At 39.9% G+C, this 22,364-nt stretch overlaps 2 protein-coding genes across 3 annotated transcripts in view; one reads left to right on the top strand and one right to left on the bottom strand.

Annotated features, from left to right (window-relative positions):
* The window catches only part of LOC131693527 (sodium-dependent transporter bedraggled), a 346,814-nt gene that overhangs the window by 209,003 nt on the left and 115,447 nt on the right, over positions 1 to 22,364 (bottom strand). The gene's annotated exons all lie outside the window — the stretch shown is intronic.
* LOC131693528 (probable cytochrome P450 9f2) lies at positions 17,953 to 21,160 on the top strand. Its single transcript, XM_058981434.1, has 2 exons — positions 17,953 to 18,333; positions 18,942 to 21,160. Exons 1-2 carry the CDS (start codon positions 18,119 to 18,121, stop codon positions 20,359 to 20,361), a joined length of 1,635 nt encoding a protein of 544 aa, XP_058837417.1. The 5' UTR covers positions 17,953 to 18,118; the 3' UTR covers positions 20,362 to 21,160.

Raw genomic sequence — 22,364 nt, 5'->3', positions numbered from 1 at the left:
TTCATTAACGTTGTACTGCTCGCTTATGCGTTCCACACCGGAGTACGCCGCAGTTGTTTGGGCTCCTTTCTAGAAGAACGGTATTCAACGCATCGAATGCATTCAGTGTAAATTTGTGCGATTTGCGCTGCGCCTCCTACCTAGGGGCGATCCCTACAATCTTCCCAGATACGAAGATCGTTGCAACCTCATTGGCCTTGAAACCGCGCGTAGAAAATTCCCAAGGGAGAGGGGAGATTGATTTTTTTACGTTTCTTATAAAATAAATGTATAGAAACCATCAAACCTTGGGCCTTGTGTACCAATCGACTAAGCTCAACAAATTGAGTAAATGTTTGTTATCGAAGAAGAATCTTCAACAGACACCGCTACTTGCTGGCTCGTGGTAGTGTCAGATTGGTTTGTAGTAGTTAAGTCCACCGACTAAACCTAAACTTCTTGTATCTCGCAATCCTCATCCATCCTGTTAGCTACTGTACTGGCAACTGTTAGGTACTACTGCAGTAAAGAAGAGCTCTTGCTCTTTTTATTTTGTATTAATCGTTCATGTTTTGTCAATTGCTAATTTTTATTGCTTGCTTTCTAATCTTCACGGTCTGCTCACTGCTTCACTGTTCAGGTCTGCTGCAAATGTCGTCGCCTGTTGAGACACAAATTGATCCGGATGTGTCGATCGTAATGATTTACGTCTCTTAACAACCATCTTCGTAGGGTCTCTTACTCTTCTGAGCGCTACTCATTCCTACGTATCTGCTAGCTGATGCTGAGAGTTTCTCGGCGGCGGTATTTCTCCCGATACCGATGCCCATTTTCATGAGCCATTTAGCTGTCATCCACTCCAACGGAGAGATCATCGGTGGTTAAATTTTCTTCAGACTACGATGTCCCGGTTTTCTCCGATTTCGTGTTTCTTGCTTATCTCCCGCTTATCGGTATTGCTGTGTGACTAGTTTACTCACAACTATTGCCAATATCAAAACTTGTCGAAATGTGAACCGGTCCAGAGAAACCAACCAAGTAGTAGTCAAGTACTTACATTCCTTTCCAGTCACCTTCACAAGGTTTCTTCTTTGTTCAGTGACTTGTTTCTAGAGTGAACTCAAATGACATTTTATGTGTCAAATCGGTTCACAGTATATTTTTTATCTGAACAGGAAGTTAAATAAATTTTTAAAAATTATTCAAAACCCTCATGGGAGGGGTTTGAACCTTTGAAACCTTGTGCACGGGCCTGCTTGAAACACTGTCTTTGCGCCGTAATGTGGCGATAGCGTCTTTTGTCTCTGATCTGTTATTGTCTCGCATCGATTGTCCTGATTTACTCTGTCTTCCCAACATTGGTATTCGCCTCCGAAACCATGGCAAAAATAAACCCGTCAGTAGCAAGTGTAGAGTGCTCAATCAATTGCAATGTTTTTAACATCAATTTGTCTCGCACTTCTTTAAAAAAAATTTTCGCGCTCCCTTTCCCATACCTGATAGTGCTAGCCAAATTTTATGTTGATACCTAAAAGATAGAGGTTTTGTGCCTACGGTAGAAGGAGTTATTGAAAATCCACTCCCGCGGGTTTTACCCTCTGAACAATAAAACAATAAAACCTTGTGTCCATTCGCATATTCTCGTGTGTGTTTTTAGATGATTGCGCGGAGCGTGAATCTGATACTTAATTTTCAGTGTACGGTTCAAATGCTAGAAGAGAGTGAGTTCTCCCACATCACTAGAGTTCCCGGCCATGTCGCCATGGAACGTGGTGTCTAGTGGATATTAGCGTCATATTTTGTTTGGTCCGCCTGAAGGCATTGATCCCATGCTACTACAGCCGAGGATAGGGACTTCCGGAGGTAAATTGTTCATGATTGTGCGAACACGGGCGTTTGTAGGTTCACTCCTGAGACCGCGTTTGCGAACTTATGAGTGCTAAAAGGTTTACTTATGTGGTTTTTGTTTGAGGCGAAACTGAGTCAGTTCCTAACCCCAACTGCTGTCAAAATGTATGAACTGACAGCGGTTGGGGTTAGAACCTGACTCAGTTTCAGGTTCAAGCGAAATCGCCATTGGTCACTGGGGTGTTATCCTGTTCTCGAGATCGCAGGCATAGTTGTGCATGGATGATTGCGAAGGTATCGAGCGTTTGTATGTCAACGTGTTTGCCGCGTGTATGTAACTTTGCGTGCATAAATTTGATTTTACAACCGTCTGGCCATTCGCAGATTCGCGTGTTCTTCAATGATCGCGCGCGGACGATGAATCTGATGTATAATTTTTAGTGAATAGTTTAGATTCCAGAAGAGAGTGAGTTCTCCCATTCCACTAGAGTTACCGGTCATGTCACTATGGAACGTATTATCTAGTGAATATGAGCGTCATTTTGTATTGGTCCTACTAAAGGCATGAGTCTCTGCTGCTGGAATCGAGGGTAGAGATTTCCGGACGTGACCGAGTCATGATCACGCGAGCGGTGGGTTAATGCTTGAGACAGCGTTTGTAAATTTAGATGTGACTAACTAAAACCCTTCGCGTGTTGCTGCGACTTTCAACGCCATAGGAGTAAAACACAATTTGTTCCGAAGCGCAATTTGGTGGGCAAATAATCCCCAACCACTAGCACACAAACATGCTCCATAACAAATGTCGACTAAGTATAAATTTTTACGGGGGTAGATAGGTGATAAAACGTGTACTTAATTATCGGAGTGTTTCAATGTTGGCGAGATAGTAGGATGATTGCAATTGCATGTTCGCGTTTGTGATCAGGTTTGTGTTATCGCGAAGGCCACGAGCATTGGCACGCGTGGAATGAGAGATTGTGAGTGTATATAGGCGAATACCCAATTTATTGTGTTTATGAGTGTTAGTATGAATCTAATTTTAAGATCTAGTAATAAAAGGGAACATAACATATCGAATAAAAAGCAAAGCAATTAAGTAGAAGCGTATCGATTGATCGATATTTTTGTTGGTACGAAGTCGCGGCAAAGTAAACTACTAGAAGTACACCAAAACAGACACATGTAACAAGCAGTCGAACTACTTGTAGTCGTCTAAATACCAGCAAATGATACTTATTTACCATTAACGACAATTGCATTCGGCTAGAAAATTTTCATGCTATGCTGACCGGGAATAGATGATTCACGTGCGTCGGTAACTTAATCGTACCATAATTCGAAATCCGATCATTCCGAATGAATCCAATTGAATGCACGAATTGAACACCGATAAAAAGTGCCTGATCCAGCTGTCACAAATACTCAGACGAACACATGCACAAATAGACATACAAGATAATTAAAATAACTTTCTTATTAAGTTTTCTTATAATGTGATGTATACACTGCAGTGCACTGACACCTATTGGTGAAAATGCGAGCTAGTGAGTTTCATTCACGTAAATTGTCGAAAAATCTCATACAAACTTTAGGCATGTTGGTCCGGTAGCTAGATTTACCCGATTTGCTTAAAATTTAGAGTAGCCACTTCTGGTGGCACGAGAAATCGACTGAAGGGTGGGCCGATGGGGACCATTTTTTTGTCACTACTGTTGTAGTCGAACCTCGATTGTGCTATCGCCTACGTATAAGCTGATCAACCGTACGGAATTTGGGAGAACAGTACGGATTTTTGGTAGTGTGTCCGGAAAAAATACTTGTAAGGATTTGTCCGGAATTGGTACGGAATTTTCAACCTCAGTGGAAGTGGAAGTACTCCCGGGACAACAAAAAATCATTCACAAATGGAAACCGACCAAATAAGGTTGCACACTAGTTTCCGAGGTTCCAAAAAAGCAATTTCGTTAGCAAAAGGAAACCAGAGAACGAGAGTGCTAAAAGTCGATTTTTGAAAATATTCTTATAAGCTTTGGGACTAAGTAAACTTTACGATTTTTTGTAATATAAAATAAAAAAAAAACCGATTTAATCCACTTAGCAGTGAGATGAGACATTTCTTACACATTTCACTATTGGATTAGTTTGCAGAACTCACGAGAAGTAGGCACCCAACTAGAGGTGGGATGAAAACAGTTTCTAGTCTTGCACGAATAAAATCCCGAATAAACTGAATAAATTATAGAAATCAACAAAACGACCGAAATAAAAAAGTAAAGCAAAAAATGAAATAATAGGTTTTTAAATTCATAAAATAAGTAGAAAAATTAATACAAATCAAAATTATAAAATACACGAATCAAATTAGATTAGGTTATTAAATAAAAATTAAGATTATATTTAGAAATAGTTATAAGATTAATAAAATAAATTGACTCATACTAACAAATTGAATGAAATATAACGAATGACTGAACATGATATGCATAAAATTAAAGATATGAATAAAATGAATCAGAAGAATCAAATGAATCAAATGAATCAAATGAATCAAATGAATCAAATGAATCAAATGAATCAAATGAATCAAATGAATCAAATGAATCAAATGAATCAAATGAATCAAATGAATCAAATGAATCAAATGAATCAAATGAATCAAATGAATCAAATGAATCAAATGAATCAAATGAATCAAATGAATCAAATGAATCAAATGAATCAAATGAATCAAATGAATCAAATGAATCAAATGAATCAAATGAATCAAATGAATCAAATGAATCAAATGAATCAAATGAATCAAATGAATCAAATGAATCAAATGAATCAAATGAATCAAATGAATCAAATGAATCAAATGAATCAAATGAAACAAATGAATCAAATGAATCTAATTTGTGGATATTTTTGGTCTTTGATCCGTTATTTCTCATGAAAGTTCGTACCAATATAACAAATGTGCAGCTGATACAACTCATTTATTCGCCTGTGCCACGTTCCGTCTTCCATCTGAACTCCACCATAGATGGTACGCAACACCTTTCGTTCGAAAACTCCAAGGGCGCTTTGGTCCTCAACGAACATAGTCCAGGTCTCGTGGCCGCAGAGGACCACCGATCTAATCAGCGTCTTGTAGATAATCAACTTCGTGCGGCGGCGAATTTTGTTCGACCGGAGCGTCCTCCGAAGTCCAAAGTAGGCACGATTTCCCGCCAAGATCCGTCTCTGAATTTCTCTGCTGTTATCATTGTCGTCGGTTATCAGTGAGCCCAAATACATGAATTCGTCGACCATCTCGATTTCGTCACCGTCAATCCGCACTCGGGTGGGAGGTTCACATTGTCGTCTCTAGAACCTCTTCCTCTCATGTATTTTGTCTTCGAAACGTTGATGGCAAGCCCAATCCTGCTGGCTTCAGCTTTCAGTTTTTGAGCATAGGTTTCATTCAAAATTCAATAGAGATACGAATAGTTTAAATATCGCACGTGGAATGTCTTTTTTGAAAATTTTCATGTCAAACTTTCATATTACCCAGTTAAGCCAAATATTTTTCTGATATAGCCATGAATTTCCTTAATTATAGTGTAGATAAAGGCTTTGAATACAATTGAATTAAATTTGAGTTGATGTAGCAGCAGTCAAAAAATAGTTTTGTTTTCTCAAACCTTCGCAATTACAATTAATAAATATTTCAGATTGGCAGAAGATCTTATCACACAACTTAGAAATGGATACAGAAATAGCTAGATAGATGCGATAGAAGAGAAACAGAGAGAGAGAGAGAGAGATGGGGGGGGGCGTGTGAGGAATGGCAAATGTTGGTTAATGTAGTGATATTATTTTTATAGGTATATTATTATGATATATTGATTTCTTATATTCTTATCATAAATAATGTAAGTAGTAATTTTTACGCCATAACCAGTACAGGTAAACTTCGATATAACGAATCATGCAAAATCCTTATATCGTTATATCGAAGCATGCAAAATCCTCACAGAATTGTTGTTCATGGTACATTATTTTGTAGAATTTTGATAACGCGTAACTAATTTTGAAAATCTAACCTACCTAACAGTGTGAAACAACTTTTCTCATAAAAAATAGTGGTTGTATAAAAAATATGCCACAATTAAATTTTGTTTGCATATATGAATTAAATTTATTGAAAATCTTCTTATTTTGACTTCTTTCCTAATTATTAAGTCATTAGTCATTATTATTCTGTCTTGGCTTGTTAAGTGTTTTTTTAATATTCCCACCGTCTGCGCCTCATCAAATAAGAGCAATTTATGAACTTTCATCATTAGAATAGACTATAAAGATCCATTTGTATCCACGATTCAAGAATTTCTGAAAATATATTTCAATCCGTTAACTGGTTTCCTAAATACCCCATACCAGTCGTAAAACGCACAGTTGTCCGTGTAATTACAAATACGATCTTTCACTCTTATTTATTTGATGTGACACATAATAGGATTCGAAAACAATCTTCGATTCTAGTAACCGAATTCAAGAGTCTCAGAAACCAGATATTTTGAATTTTCACTGGATTCCTTGCAGATCGTCAATGGAACGTCATTTCATGTGTCACATGATGGCAACATCAATGTAAAACAGACAAAACAATCACGAGTCCAGGGAACTGAATTCAGGGATATCCGAATTCGGAATTGAATGTGTCCGCATTACTTGCAATATGAATCGTAGATCTTATGGTTGATGTAATGACCCAAATGTCGAGAATAATAAAAAATGTAATCCGAAGTACTGAATTCAGGAGTTTCAGGAAGCGATTGTAACTGATTGTCATCAAATATGATAGCGCTAGACATGCTATTTTTTGTGGCACAGCATGCTATGAAACTTAAACATTGTCATTCGGCCCAGAGAATCAGATTCTTCAGTCGCGAAACCAACCAACAAAGGTCACACAAATATTATTAGTTTTGTTTTCAGTTATAACTTACTGATCTTGTATTATTGATTGAGCTACATGTTTGGTTTTAATAAATTACAATCATCCGCAAATGAAATTGAAAAAATCGCTCTCGTAGTCTTCAATGAAGTAGCCAATTGCTAACATGCTCATTAGAAGCCCAATTAATACGTTCTAAGATTGTTTGTAACATATTGAATTCTTAAAATATGGAATACATGCGTAATTGAAAAGAAATTTGGACCTGAAAAGTAATTAAAAATTTTGTACGTTATATCGAGGAAAAATGTACGTTATATCGAGTGACGCTATATCGAGGGTACGTTGTATCGAAGATTACCTGTATAACCTAAGTCTTGCAAAAGAGCTAAATTTTCGTTAGATTTTTGGGCTTCAAACATACTTACTACTTTACTTTCGGTGACGCCACGAGTATAATTATATGAGAAATCTTTTATCTCACTATTAGGTGAATTACTTGTTGATCTGTGTATTGATATACCATCCAACATTTACCTCATGATTGAACGCAATGCCTAATCCAAGGGATAAATACTAGAACTCACTGTTTCTTTATCAACACATTATTTTGTCATTGAAGTGAACTTATATATTGATTTTTGAGAAATAGTTAATTTATTATAAAGGTAATTCACAAAATGTTCCCAACATCGAATTCCTTGAATCACGTAGATGTGTTTTCATACCCCGATATTCAAAATCGGTTTCGTTTTGCCCCTAAAACACCAGTAAAGCAATACTCTGTATGAAACAATCTCATTTTTAGTTAGTGGCAATTGGTAAGCGAGGACCAAAAATACAAAATGTTTAATATCTCCGCCGCTCGTGCACGGATTTTGACAATCTGTAGCTTGTTAGAAAGGTATTTTTACAAGCTTTCTTATTATGTGCAGTTTGTGGGATATATGATATTGTTCGGAAATTATTTGCGAAAAACCTGCTGTGTTTTGACAAAATCGCCCACATTTCAGAAAGTAAACAACATATCGAAAATCAAAAATAATAGTGTCAAATGGCAACGTTAGGCCTTTCATTTGAAACTAGTTTCATTATGATCGGTTCAGCCATTGCTGAGATAATTACATGACATTTTGTACATACATACATACACACATACACACACACACATACAGACATTGTCTCAATTTGTCGAGCTGAGTCGATTGGTATATGAGACTCGGCCCTCCGGGCCTCGGAAAAAACTTTCAAAGTTTGAGCGAATCCTATACATTTCTTTTGTAAGAAATGGCCTGCGTTAAGCCAAACCGAACTGAACGCCTTAATTTTTTTCTGGTATTTTTTATGTTAAAATGCATTTTTAGATAACTTACCATTAACATAGCAAATTAAGGAACACTTATTTGTTTTCGTTTACTATTTGTGTTCCCAAAAATAAACATATGTGGGTGTTGCTAGCGCTATGTTGCAAGCGATAGCGTTTTTAGAGCATGTATCTTAAAATGGCGCTTGGTCCTCTTTGGCTTAACACAGGCCAAATGTAAAAAAGATCTTTTATGTGTCGGCGGATAGCCTCGACTAGTTATTTAAGCCGTTCTCCCAAGTTGGGTGGTATTTTGAAATTCAGTGTCTAGCAGCCGCCAAGTCGTTCTATCTTAGTCGAAACGCAATTTACCCGATTAATTTCCGTTATGAAAAATATAGTGCTCGATGTACACATTTGGTTCAACTCAATTTGCCTCCTATGAAGGTGTCTCAAAATGATCCGAATTACACATTTTCCATTTTTAATCTTTTTCGAAACCAAATTATTACCGCTGCAGCTCGACTGTATCCTGCAGTTCTGAGACATAATACAATTTAAATCTGCAGTGCATTCTGGAACTCTTTCAAATTTTCCATTTACATAGATTAATAGGGAACATGGACACTTATTTTTATATTCAGTAATCAATTTCTTCTTGTGCATATAAGCAACTTTTTTGACTATAATGTTGTGCGTTTATTTTTATTTTACGTGGATGCCTCTTTGGCCATAACCAGAAACTCTAGTGATATGGGAAAACTCACTCTCTTCTAGGATCGGAACCATACATTGCAAATTAAGTATCAGATTCAGGGACCGCGCGCGATCATTCAAAAATGTGTGAACAGCCACACGGTTATAAAAACGAATTTATACACACGAAGTCACATACACGCTAGCACACGCGACAAACACGTTAACCTACAAACGCTTGAGCCCTTCACGATCATCCACGCGCCCAAGATTTCACAAACACAAAAACGCCCCCAATGATCTAGTGACACCTACAGTAATTAACAATCCGATTAACGCGGTCTCAAGTGCACACAAATAAACGATCATTCCCACGTGATCGTAAAGTCCATACGCCTGCACAATTGAACCGTACACTCGATATGACAATCAGAATCATGACCCGCTGCCATTGGACTTACGCAGTAATGAGTGATTCTGATGGGGAGCCTTTCCGTGAACTGAGTTCTATAGGTTCAGTAGGACAACTCTCGAAAAAGAAAGTAAGAAAACGAAATTTACAATATCTATGAGAATCGTATTCTGTAATAAAATTATGTTTTTGTCTGCCAGTTAGTATGAAATTTAGAAACATGTTTAAAGCGGTTGCCAGAAAAACGTTTTTACCAATTACTTCTCCGCGGTGCAACCGCATTAAATATGTTTCCATTCTCTTCAGACTTTCGTTGCCAAAAAAACAAAAGTTTAAAAAATGAGTATTTTTTGTAGTTTTAGTTTTTATTTGTTTTTTTTTGCGAAGAAAGGATTATTTCCTGCAATTTTTTCTCGGAGTGTTTTTCTGTACAAAATACAGATCTCGAGTCACTTTTTTGAAACCGATTTCTGCAAAAACTCTTAGGACCTTTTAAAGTATTGCGCTTGAATCCAAATGTTTTGTTTTGACGTGCAAACTGCTCAGAGCCCAAACGTCTAATGTTTCATCTGTAGCGCAAATGGTCGTTCGCGACTTTCAAGATTTTTGGGTGAATCTTGGAGGAATTACTGTATTGTAGAATCTGTCTGGAATTACCAATTTGAACAACAATCGATGTAATATTTTAATTCTTGCCGAAGAGATCGTTTAGTGTCGAGATGTGTAGATATGAAACATAAAAGAGGAACTCTGGCCAAAGAACGTGACTTCGATTCTTTTCGTATTAGCCCAAGTTTTTGAAATATTTACATACAGGTTTCATAGCTTAGCCTTGCTAATGTCATGTCTATTAGATGCCATCATATCAGGAATTCAATGATGATAATTTTCGATAGATTGCGCCAGGCAAATAAAATCATTTTGCGGAACAATCTACAACATGTCGCTGATCGTGACGCATTAGAATCAAATTCAATATACTCGTGTTTAAGGATAATGGAAAAAATCGAGATTCGACTACACGATATGGAACCTCGAACTTGCGATACGGTCTTTAAAAGTGTCGCTGTACAGAAAAGTGATGGATGACTTTTTGGATTTAGGATTGAGCGTCTAACTAGGGCCAGCTTTGGTGCTAGTTTAGATTTATCATCTAACTAGCCCAAAGACTGGTGCTAGTTACTGATGCGGAGAATCCGAAACGCTAAAACCTAATTTAAAGAAATTTCAATTCATTGTGAACTTGACATGAAGAATGTTAAACAGAAGATAATTTTTCTGGAACTAGACTTTGACGGTAAACTAAATATAGTTTGGTTCCATAAATAATAACTGCAAATTAAATAACAAATGTACATGGAGGAAACCGATCAGGATACTAATACACTCTTGACATATAATTTCTGTGCTCCATCACTTACATTGAACCCAGAAAATATTTCGATTATAGAGGTTTTAGCATTAGGGTCATTTGTCTCTTTTTTCGGGATAGGCAAATCTCTTTTGAAAAAACTCTAACCCTGTGTGCAGGGTTGGGAATCGAACCAATCAATTTACCAACTACGCTATGCCAATCGCTAAAATCATTGTTAAAAATCCCTGTAGTAAAATAGAGTAAACAAGAGAAACACTAAACAGTCTAAGAAATCAACTTTTGTGTTCTTAATTTTGAGTTGAAATGTGTACGGATTTTTCCTAGCTCACAGTTGGGCAGCTTATAAAAATAAGGATAGTGATTATAGCGTGGTCACACACAAGCACTTATCATGCAAAATTAATATTTTCGTCTGGGCCAATTTGTTGAACGTTATCAACACTGAATGCTTGACATTGTAGAACACGGTAAAGGAAACTTCCATAAATAAAAGCTTCAAATCAAATCAGCAAACGTTCCGTATCACAAATGCTTGGTCTTACCTGAAATGATCGGTAGTAAACAGTCACCGTGTTTGCCGGGAGCACCGCTGCTTGCTTCTGCGATTCACTCATCTCGACAGATCTTAACAGTAGGAATTAAAGTGACAGTTACTTTTGTTTTTCAGACAAGGCACATGGTTGGAAATAGTAATCTTTTTCAATATTTTCTGATCAGTTTGTTCAAACCGAGATATAAATTTGATTTCAACCACAGAAAGACATAACTCTCCGAGCTCTCGATCGAAGCAGTTCGTTTTCTGGTGCTGTGCATAAAGTGAACAAGAATATATATTGACAGTGAAGGTCAACTATTGTTTGAGGCAGTCTTTGTTCGCCGGTGCCCAGGCTGGTGAAGTGAATACCAGAATTGCCGGACACGCCGCTATATAAGCTAAGTATTATTTTTCTTTCTTTCGTTTCCCTTTCCCCGATCGGTCTACTTTTCCCTTTACCCTGAATACAAGTTTCATCTCTCGTTTACACCACGTGCTATCCTCGTGCCTAAATGGCCGAGGGCGAAGGAACATTGGATGGGAATGATATTCCCATGGATTTACCGGATAAACCCGATATTACTCCCTCCCCTGATCCCCCCAGTCCTCCCCGTATTAAAACATACCCAGCCAGTTCAAATGGACCCTGGGTGGTGTATTTCCGGCCCAACACGAAATCGCCCAATATTCTAGAAATCTCACGGGAGCTGACTGCCAACTACCCGTCCGTGGCTCAGATAACACGTGTTCGAGCTAATAAGATACGCGTTATAGTAAATGACCTCGACCAGGCAAACCAGATTGCTCGCAGCGAGCGTTTTACGAAGCAATTCAAAGTGTATGTGCCTTGTAGAGTTGTGGAGATCGATGGGGTCGTCGCCGAACCGGGTCTAAAGTGCGAAGACCTGTTGAAGTACGGGGTTGGCTGCTTTAAGGACCCTTCACTTCAAAAGGTGAAAATTCTGGAATGCAAGCAATTGTATTCCGCAAAAACTGAAGATGATAAGACAACTTATTCTCCGTCAGACTCGATTCGGGTGACTTTCTCCGGATCTGCTCTTCCCAACTATGTCCTCCTGGATAAGGTTCGCCTACCTGTTCGCCTATTTGTACCGCGGGTAATGAACTGCAGCAATTGCAAGCAACTGGGCCACACAGCCACTTATTGTGGCAATAAAAAACGGTGCGGCAAATGCGAGGGAGAGCATGAGGATGACGCTTGCGGTGGAGAAACTGAGAAGTGTATTTACTGCGGGGGCCCTCCGCATGCTCTTAAGTCATGCCCGGCGTACAAGCAGCGCGGGATAAAATTAAGCGCTCCCTTAAGGATCGCTCGAGGCACTCTTATGCAGAAATGCTAAAGAATGCTTCGCCATCTGTCCCTTCCGAAAATTCCTTTGCTCTTTTGGCTGGCGTTGAGCAAGAATCTGACGACCCACAAGAGGGAACATCATTGGTTAACCCAGGGGAATCCAGGAAGAGGAGAAATCTAGCCTCCCCTACATTGCCTCGTAAGGGTGCCAAGGTGTCGTCCACTCAGAGTGCGCCAACCGCAATCAATAAATCCAACGGAAGTGATGCACAAAAGCCGAAGCAATTTGCTCCAGGACTTGGAAATATTAATTCTAACAAGGAGTACCCACCACTTCCAGGGACACCAAAAACCCCAAGTGTCCCCGTTTTTCAAACAGATACTCAGTCCAGTAACGGACTAATGAAATTTTCTGACATAGTGGACTTAATTTTCACAGCTTTCAATGTTACTGATCCTCTTAAAAGCCTTCTGATACGTTTTCTCCCTATAGTGCAAACATTTTTGAAGCAGTTGACTACTAAATGGCCCCTCCTTGCAGCGATCGTATCCTTCGATGGCTAAGTCATCGAACGAGGTCACCGATTCGATCACTGTTCTACAGTGGAACAGCAGAAGTATCCTCCCGAAAATCGATTCCTTTAAATTTTTACTAAATAGTTTAAAATGTGATGCTTTCGCATTATGTGAAACTTGGTTAACTTCCGATATAAATCTCAACTTCCACGACTTTAATATAATTCGTCTGGATCGAGAAAACCCCTATGGAGGAGTACTTTTGGGGATCAAAAAGTGCTATTCTTTCAACCGAATTAACCTCCCTTCAACACCAGGCATTGAAATTGTCGCTTGTCAAGTTTTAATCAAAGGTAAAGACCTTTGCATTGCTTCCATCTACATTCCTCCTAGAGCCTCGGTAGGGCACCGAACGCTTTGTAATATCACGGAATCCTTACCGGCACCGCGGCTAGTTCTGGGAGACTTTAACTCGCACGGTACGGTATGGGGTTGTCTTCATGATGATAATAGATCAACATTAATCCAAGATCTTTGCGACAATTTCAACATGACCATCTTAAACACGGGAGAAATGACGCGGATTCCTACACCACCAGCACGCGCAAGCGCGTTGGATTTATCGCTTTGCTCGACATCGCTACAGTTAGATTGCATGTGGAAGGTGATCCCTGATCCCCACGGTAGCGATCATTTGCCTATCGTGATTTCAATTGCTAACGGTTCAAGACCATCGAAAACAATCAATGCCTCGTATGACCTCACACGGAACATTGATTGGAAGAGTTACGCGACCGCGATATCCGTTAAAATCGAATCCACTCAAGAACTTCCTCCGGAGGAAGAGTACAGGTTTTTGGCTGGCTTGATTCTCGACAGTGCGAATCAAGCTCAGACTAAACCAGTACCCAGCGCGAATACCCATGGACGGTCTCCCACACTGTGGTGGGATAAAGAGTGCTCAGAGCTGTACGCGGAGAAGTCCACTGCATATAAGGCCTTCCGGGAAGACGGGTTACCCGCTAGCTATCAACAGTACGCGTCGCTAGATAGGCGAATGAAGAGTTTAATGAAAGCCAAAAAACGCAGTTATTGGCGCCGGTTCGTCGACGGGTTAACGAGAGAAACAGCGATGAGCACTCTTTGGGGTACGGCTCGACGTATGCGTAACCGTAATAGTACCAACGAGAACGTGGAATATTCAAACCGTTGGATATTCGCTTTCGCCAAGAAGATCTGTCCGGACTCTGTCCCGGTACAGAAAACGTGCCGCGCCGCGTCTCCTCCCGATACCGCGAACGAAACACCGTTTTCGATGGTGGAGTTTTCACTTGCTCTCTTATCATGCAACAATAACGCCCCAGGGTTAGACAGAATCAAATTCAACTTGCTGAAGAATCTGCCTGACACTGCAAAAAGGCGCTTGCTGAACTTATTTAACAAGTTTCTTGAGGGTAACATTGTCCCTCATGACTGGAGGCAAGTGAAGGTCATCGCCATTCAAAAACCAGGAAAACCAGCCTCCGACCACAACTCGTATCGGCCGATTGCAATGCTGTCCTGTATTCGGAAGTTGTTCGAGAAAATGATCTTGTTTCGCCTCGACAATTGGGTTGAAGCAAATGGCTTACTGTCAGATACACAATTTGGCTTCCGCAAAGGCAAAGGGACGAACGATTGCCTTGCGTTGCTTTCTACAGAAATCCAAATGGCCTATGCTAACAAAGAGCAGATGGCATCAGTCTTCTTGGATATTAAGGGGGCTTTTGACTCAGTTTCTATCAACATTCTCTCAGAGAAGCTGCACCAGCATGGTCTTTCACCAATTTTAAATAACTTTTTGCTAAACCTGTTGTCTGAAAAGCACATGCACTTTTCGCATGGCGATTTAACAACATCGCGATTTAGCTACATGGGTCTTCCCCAGGGCTCATGTCTAAGTCCCCTGCTCTACAATTTTTACGTGAATGACATTGACGATTGTCTTGCCAATTCATGCACGCTAAGGCAACTTGCAGACGATGGGGTGGTCTCTGTTACAGGACCCAAAGCTGCCGACTTGCAAGGACCATTACAAAATACCTTGGACAATTTGTCTGCTTGGGCTCTTCAGCTGGGTATTGAGTTCTCCACGGAGAAAACTGAGTTGGTTGTTTTTTTCTAGGAAGCGTGAGCCGGCGCAACTCCAGCTTCTATTAATGGGTGCAACGATCAACCAGGTTTTCACATTTAAATATCTCGGGGTCTGGTTCGACTCTAAAGGTACTTGGGGATGTCACATTAGGTATCTGAAACAGAAATGCCAACAAAGGATCAATTTTCTCCGAACAATAACTGGAACATGGTGGGGTGCTCACCCAGGAGACCTGATCAGGTTGTACAAAACAACGATATTGTCGGTGATGGAGTACGGGTGTTTCTGTTTCCGCTCCGCTGCGAACATACACTTCATCAAACTGGAGAGAATCCAGTATCGTTGCTTGCGCATTGCCTTGGGTTGCATGCATTCGACCCATACGATGAGTCTCGAAGTGCTGGCGGGCGTTCTTCCGCTAAAAAATCGATTTTGGGAACTCTCATATCGATTGCTCATCCGATGCGACATTCTGAACCCGTTGGTGATTGAAAACTTCGAGAGGCTCGTCGAGCTTAATTCTCAAACCCGATTTATGTCCTTGTACTTCGACTACATGGCACAGAGCATTAATCCTTCTACGTATACTCCCAACCGTGTTCGTTTCCTAGATACTTCTGATTCTACTGTATTCTTCGACACATCCATGAAGGAAGAGATTCGTGGAATCCCGGACCATATACGCCCTCAAGTGATCCCCAATATATTTTATAATAAATTCCGAGAAGTCGACTGTGACAAAATGTTCTACACTGACGGATCAAATCTCGACGGGTCCACTGGCTTCGGTATCTTCAACAATACTATCACCGCTTCATTCAAGCTCAATGATCCTGCTTCAGTTTACGTCGCAGAGTTAGCTGCAATTCAGTACACCCTTGGGATCATCGACACTCTGCCCACAGATCACTACTTCATCATTTCGGACAGCCTCAGCTCTATCGAGGCTCTTCGTGCGATGAAGCCTAAAAAGCAATTCCCGTATTTTCTGGGGAAGATACAGGAGTCCTTGTGTACGTTATCTGAAAAATCTTATCAGATTACCTTTGTTTGGGTCCCCTCTCATTGTTCTATCCCGGGCAATGAAAAGGCCGACTCATTAGCAAAGGTGGGCGCATTAAATGGTGACATATACGAAAGACCAATCTGCTTCAACGAATTTTTTAGTATTTGTCGTCAGAGGACACTCAACAGTTGGCAAACCTCGTGGAGCAATGGTGAACTTGGACGATGGCTACATTCGATTATCCCAAAGGTATCAACGAAACCTTGGTTCAGGGGGATGGATGTGGGTCGGGATTTTATTCGTGTAATGTCCCGACTTATGTCCAACCACTACACCTTAGATGCACATTTGCGGCGTATTGGGCTTGCGGAGAGTAGTCTGTGCGCTTGTGACGAGGGCTATCATGACATCGAGCACGTTGTCTGGGTATGCGCCGGGTATTTGGACGCCAGGTCTCAGTTAAAGGATTCCCTTCGGGCCCGAGGTAAACCACCCAATGTCCCAGTTCGAGATATGCTGGCAAATCGTGATTTCCCCTATATGTCCCTTATTTATACTTTCATAAAAACGATAAATATCCCAATTTAGCCCCTCTCTTTTTATTTCTCGTTTTTAGAAGTTTCCTCTTGCCGTGTGGAACCGATATGCTTCAGACTGCCACTATATAACCGCCGTCGCCCTTATCACTACGGAATCTGAAGCGAGAGCGACTCGAGGTCCGAAGGATTCCCTTTGAAGGATTCCCCGCGGGTCCGAAGAATACCATCCGCCAATCCGACCTACTAGACTGAGGCGCAAATTTGTTTCGCTGATCTCCCGTTTGCCCGAAAGTTGCAAGTTTTGCTCTTCTCTACCGGTCACCATCTACGCCTTCTCTCCCCTGTCCTTGATACAACTACTTCTACAACGATTTTGGAAATGACCAAGCATAAGTATCAGATAAAAAATCAAATTTGTATTCCGTATTCCTAGTTTTAAGATAGTTGCAAATTCTACTCTTTGTTAAAACTATTGTCCCCCATCTTGTAAATAGAATTGTATCCCTAGTTTTAAAACATCTGTGAAATTTTTCATAAATATTTGTTCCCCCTTTTGTGTACCAAACTATATTGTTAGTTTTAAGATAACTGTAAATATTTCCTAAAAAACTATTACTATTGAATTCCTTGTTTTAAAATTTTTCATAAAAAAAATCCTTTGCCCCCTCTCTTATATATAGAATTTTTTTTTTCTAGTCTTAAGATAGCTGTAATTTTTTTCTCTTTTATAAAAAAAATATTTCAACATTGTAACCTCCTAGTTTTAAGATATTCAAAATGTAAAAACAAAAGAATTCGGCACCGCCAAGCTAACGCATTTGTGCCTATCAAATAAACGAAATGAAAAAAAAAAACCACAGAGACATGTTTTCCTCTAATATATTTTTTTTTTAAATTTAGGAGGAGCATCCACGTGCCTACGAGTGAGCCGAATAAGAAAATGCAATGTCTTTTGCAATGAATCTACGAAAGGATTCGTATAAGAGGCATATTCTTAGATTCCGTCTAGTCATGTGAGGACTCTCATACATTTCCATCATTTCATATCATATGGACTTATGTCAATTATGTAATGAATTTAACCCACCGGATATACTGAAATTCAAGCGAAATCGTCTTAGACCTTCAAGCGGTCGCTTAAATATAGATAATGACACCACTGCTGGAATGTTTAGCTTTAGTCAGATGTTATACTTTTCAATATCAATTAAATTTGACGAGAAAAGATTTATGCATGCTTCCATCAACTGGTCCGCCACGCACCAACGGACAATACATCCACTATTGACATGCAACTGTTTAATGTCAAAATCCTACCGGTTGGAAAAGAACGAAACAGAACCAAATAAAACAGTACACACGCGACGCTCCGTTCCAGCGCACGCGTTTTGGTTCTAATATACTACAAAGGAGTGCTATTCGGTTAAACTGCGTAGCAGACCAAGTAAACACAGTTCTCTGTTCGCCGCTTGACCTTCTGAAGAGCGCGATCAAATCACAGTGTGTGGTGCATTTTCAAAGCTGACTGAAGTGAATAACATGCTGCAAGTGGGCCTACTCACGGTGCTGGCCATCGGAACTGCGGTTCTGCTAATCTATCACTATGTGTCGAGGAAATATTCATACTTCCTGTCGAAACAGATACCTTACATGAAGCCAACGTTTCTGCTGGGAAACACCGGTCCGTTAGTGTTCCGTACACGAGATGCCGCGTCCCATATGAAAGTGCTGTACAGCGCATGTCCGGAATCCAAGTGAGTAATGCGTGGTTAATAATGAATGGGATGCATGAAATATACAAGGTCGCCGCCACCCAATGTTAACTGTTTTATGTGATACAGTAGCGGTCATGCTGAATTCCTACTTTTAGGTTGTGTTTGGTTGCGATGGGTAAAAAACACTGTCTTTATCCGACGGTTCGGTCCGTTTGGGCAATTTATTGGGACCAAAAAGTTGGATACAGATAGAATCGAGCTCATAATTTTTCTAAAGTCCGCTCTCAATCACAAATGATGAACTTTTCATTTATGAGCACCCGAACGAAGTTTCAGTTAAAAGGAACTTCTAGTAAATTTTTAAAAAGTAGCAGCTATAATTGTTTTTACATAGATATTAGATTAATAACCTATATTGAGTTATATAATTCCTGCTGCATCTTTAAGGAGGATATTGAGAACATATCTCTTTGCATACGGCTTTGTATCTATTCTATTTATACAGAAATACAACCACAGCTATAGACGGCTTGCCAGATTATTGGAGAATATTTCAGAGAATATTTTTAGAATTTACTCCGCCACTCGGTATGACAGCTTCTTGAAAAAATCATTTATCCCTTTCCATTTTTTTTCTCTGTCCACAGGCTGGCCGGTTTCTACGTTTTCCTGACTCCGGCTTTCATCGTTCGTGATCCAGCTGTGCTAAAGAAAATCGCCATCAAAGATTTCGACTACTTCACCGACCATTCGCCGGTGATACCGACCGACAACCCGGATGCCGAAGTCGACAGTGTTTGTATGTTCCGCAACTCGCTGTTTGTGTTGCGTGGACAAAAATGGCGCGATATGCGAGCGACTCTCAGTCCGGCTTTTACCGGGAGCAAGATACGGCTAATGTTCGATTTGGTTGCCGAAAGAGCTCGTTCGTTGGCTGGATTTCTTACCGGGGAAGCGAAAATGGGGAAAAAGCTGGAATTTGAGATGAAGGATTTATTGTCTCGGTATGCGACCGATGTGATTGCAACGGCGGCGTTCGGAATGGAAATGGATTCGATGAAAAATCGTGACAACGAGTTCTATCTCAAGGGGAAAGAAATGGTTAACTTTTATTCGTTCACGAAAATTGTCAAGATCGTGTTGCTACTATGTGTACCTTCACTAATGGATAAGTTGGGAATTGGTGTTTTAGATGCCAACCTGTTACGGTACTTTAAAAGAATAATCGCCGACAATATAAGGCAACGAGAAGAGCACGGAATTGTGCGGAATGACATAATTGATATGCTAATGAAAGTCCGCCAAGTAAAGCAACAGAAAGATGATCCGGATACGAAAAACGTCGGATTAGGAACTGACGAAGAAGCTGATGGTGAGATGACATCCCACACCCGGACCTGGACGGATAACGAGCTAATGGCACAATGTTTAGCATTTTTCTTTGCTGGATATGAAAGTATTTCAACCTGTCTAACATTCTTAGCATATGAAATCATTGCAAATCCCGACGTTCAAAATCGTCTCCACCAGGAAATCGTGAAAACAAATGAATCTCTCAATGGGGAACCTCTTAGTTATGAGACTCTTCTAAAAATGGAATACTTGGATATGGTTGTTTCAGAAGCCCTACGGAAGTGGCCACCGAATGTATACTCAGATCGATTCTGCACCAAGGACTACACGTACGATGATGGTGCTGGTACACGATTTGTTATTGAGAAAAATCAAGTCTTGGTGATTCCGATTATTGCAATCCACAACGATCCCAAGTACTATCCTAATCCGGATCGATTTGATCCTGAGCGATTCAGCGCAGAAAATAAAGCGAAACTAAACCCGGATGCATATATTCCGTTCGGGGTTGGACCAAGGAATTGTATCGGATCCCGGCTGGCACTGATGGAGGTGAAAGCCGTGATATATTATCTCATGAAAGACTTCAGTTTCGAGCCGACGGAGAAGACGCAGATACCGGTTCGTTTGTCCAGGAAGGGTTATTTCCTCCAGGCGAAAAGTGTTTGGGCGAAATTGGAGCCGAGGTTCGAGATAGGGAGCGATGGGTTGTAATGGCGAAAATGATGAAAAGAAGTAGGTTACGGAAGTGCAACTTTAACCTGTATTATTCACACCTGAATCAGATCATGGCGTGAAGCTACTAACGGACCATCGCTAAATTTGTCGATAATTAAAGGCACCATTCGTAACTTGTTATTCTATGGAGCTGAACTGCACAAATTGTTTAGAGTACAGAGGCTTACTTGGAAATCCTCGGCTCTCGGATGCAGAAATGGTCGGTGTTAAGTCAGACCGGACCAAGTCGCAAAACATCAAAAAATGAGTTAATGATAGCACTGGATAAAAAATTTCTTCATCTACATTCCACTTTTACCAGATTTGAAATATGAAACAATAAACAAGAATTATGGTAAAAATTATTTTCCAATTATAATGTAAAGGATGCTGCGATTCAAACTTTAAACGCGTTTTGCTCGAAATCAATGCACTGTCACTTAGTCCGGTCTGACCTAACACTGACCAAATAATAAGGTGAAACATTACGAGTTTTGACGGATTATAACCTACTATATCAGCAGGCTTAGCAGGCGAGCCAACAGCATAGTATAACGATCCCATAACCGATACATTGCCTTTAAACTGGAATGAGTATATTTGCTTCATTGCTGAAGAACAGTAAAATTAAGGCGAAAATGTAAAGTACGATCAATCATCAAAGGTGATGAATGTTCTATTCATAAAGTGTTTACGGTGAAGTGTACAGCAGCAAATTGGTCTTTTGTTGAGCTTTTTAGGTGTGTATTTAGGTGCTCGCTTACGTTTATGACTAAATAGCGGTGGTTTTCTTCAGAATACACTAAACAGTTCAGCTTGAATAAATAAATTTTTGTGCCAGTTTGCGTAATGCGCATTTCTTTTTATTTTTCGGCTTTTTCGATCATTTGAAACCTTTAAACAATGAAAATAGTTGCACGCGAGATCGGCTTGCCTTTGGACATTTTTGGTAAGGAGTCGTCTGTTGCATAAATCTTTTAAAGTCATACATAATTGAGATGTGAAATGAACAGTATGGGAGTTGACGATTAACCCATTCCCCGCGTGTGATGCCATATGGTATCACCAGAAATGGTTTTATTTAATTTTATTATTTATTTATTACATCTTCGGTATATACCGTACAGATTACACTTAATGCTATTGCTAGTGTTTTGAATGCTAACTTATAACTAGATTTAGTGGTATGGAAGTCATATGTCATTTGTCTACCGGATCGTTCTGGCCATATGCTGTACGGTGCCAAGGAATCCACAGAAGCGGACGATTCCTTATACCACGAGAAGAAACGAACAAATTGATCCTTGAGAGAATGTCGGAGCAGTCAATATTGTTCGACAACATATCGAAAATAAACATTCTTTGCAAGAAAGTACGGCGAAACTCCAGCGTTGGCAAATCTAGCAACAAGCATCCATTATTATACGACGGAAGATGGATAGTAGACTGCCCAGAAAGATGATGAATTTTTGAAAACTCAATCAGCCCACCCCTGAGTCGATTCCTAGTCCCACCAGGAGTAGTTGCACCAAATTTTAAGCAAATCGGACAAGTCTAACTACCGGACCAACGTGCATGAAGTTTGTATGGGATTTTTCAACAATTTACATGAAGAAACCCACTAGATCGTATTTTCGCCGCTAGGTGGCACTGTATGCATCGTATGATCACTGTAAGTGAAAATAAGAAAGATAATTTAATTGTCTACAACTTTGTCGAAGATTGCTAGTCAATTCGGCTTTGTTAAAAGAAGTTATTAAACTTTTAAAGATGTGATGTCTGAGTCAGTTTTGCATAGGGCCTAACAGTGCATGGTTGTGTATCAGTACTCGAGTCCCGCGAACTATACATTTTTGTGAAATAATGGTTAGATTTAGCTGAATAGTATGTTTACAAGAATTGTAGTAAATAATACGAGTTATGTTTTGGTTAGAAAATGTTAGTTTCACCTGTGACCGCATAGAGGGCGCCAACACTAACTTTTCATAGAAGAGAGATAG

Source organism: Topomyia yanbarensis, chromosome 3 (genome assembly GCF_030247195.1).
Source record: "Topomyia yanbarensis strain Yona2022 chromosome 3, ASM3024719v1, whole genome shotgun sequence".
Taxonomy (NCBI): Eukaryota; Metazoa; Arthropoda; class Insecta; order Diptera; family Culicidae; genus Topomyia; species Topomyia yanbarensis.
Note: the sequence above shows the minus strand (reverse complement) of the source record. Positions and strands in the feature narration are given on the sequence as shown.

Coding starts and splice junctions, on each gene's coding strand:
- LOC131693528 (XM_058981434.1), top strand. CDS start 18,119: ATGCTGCAAGTGGGCCTACTCACGGTGCTGGCCATCGGAACTGCGGTT. Junction 18,334..18,941: donor AGCGCATGTCCGGAATCCAA/GTGAGTAATGCG, acceptor CTCTGTCCACAG/GCTGGCCGGTTTCTACGTTT.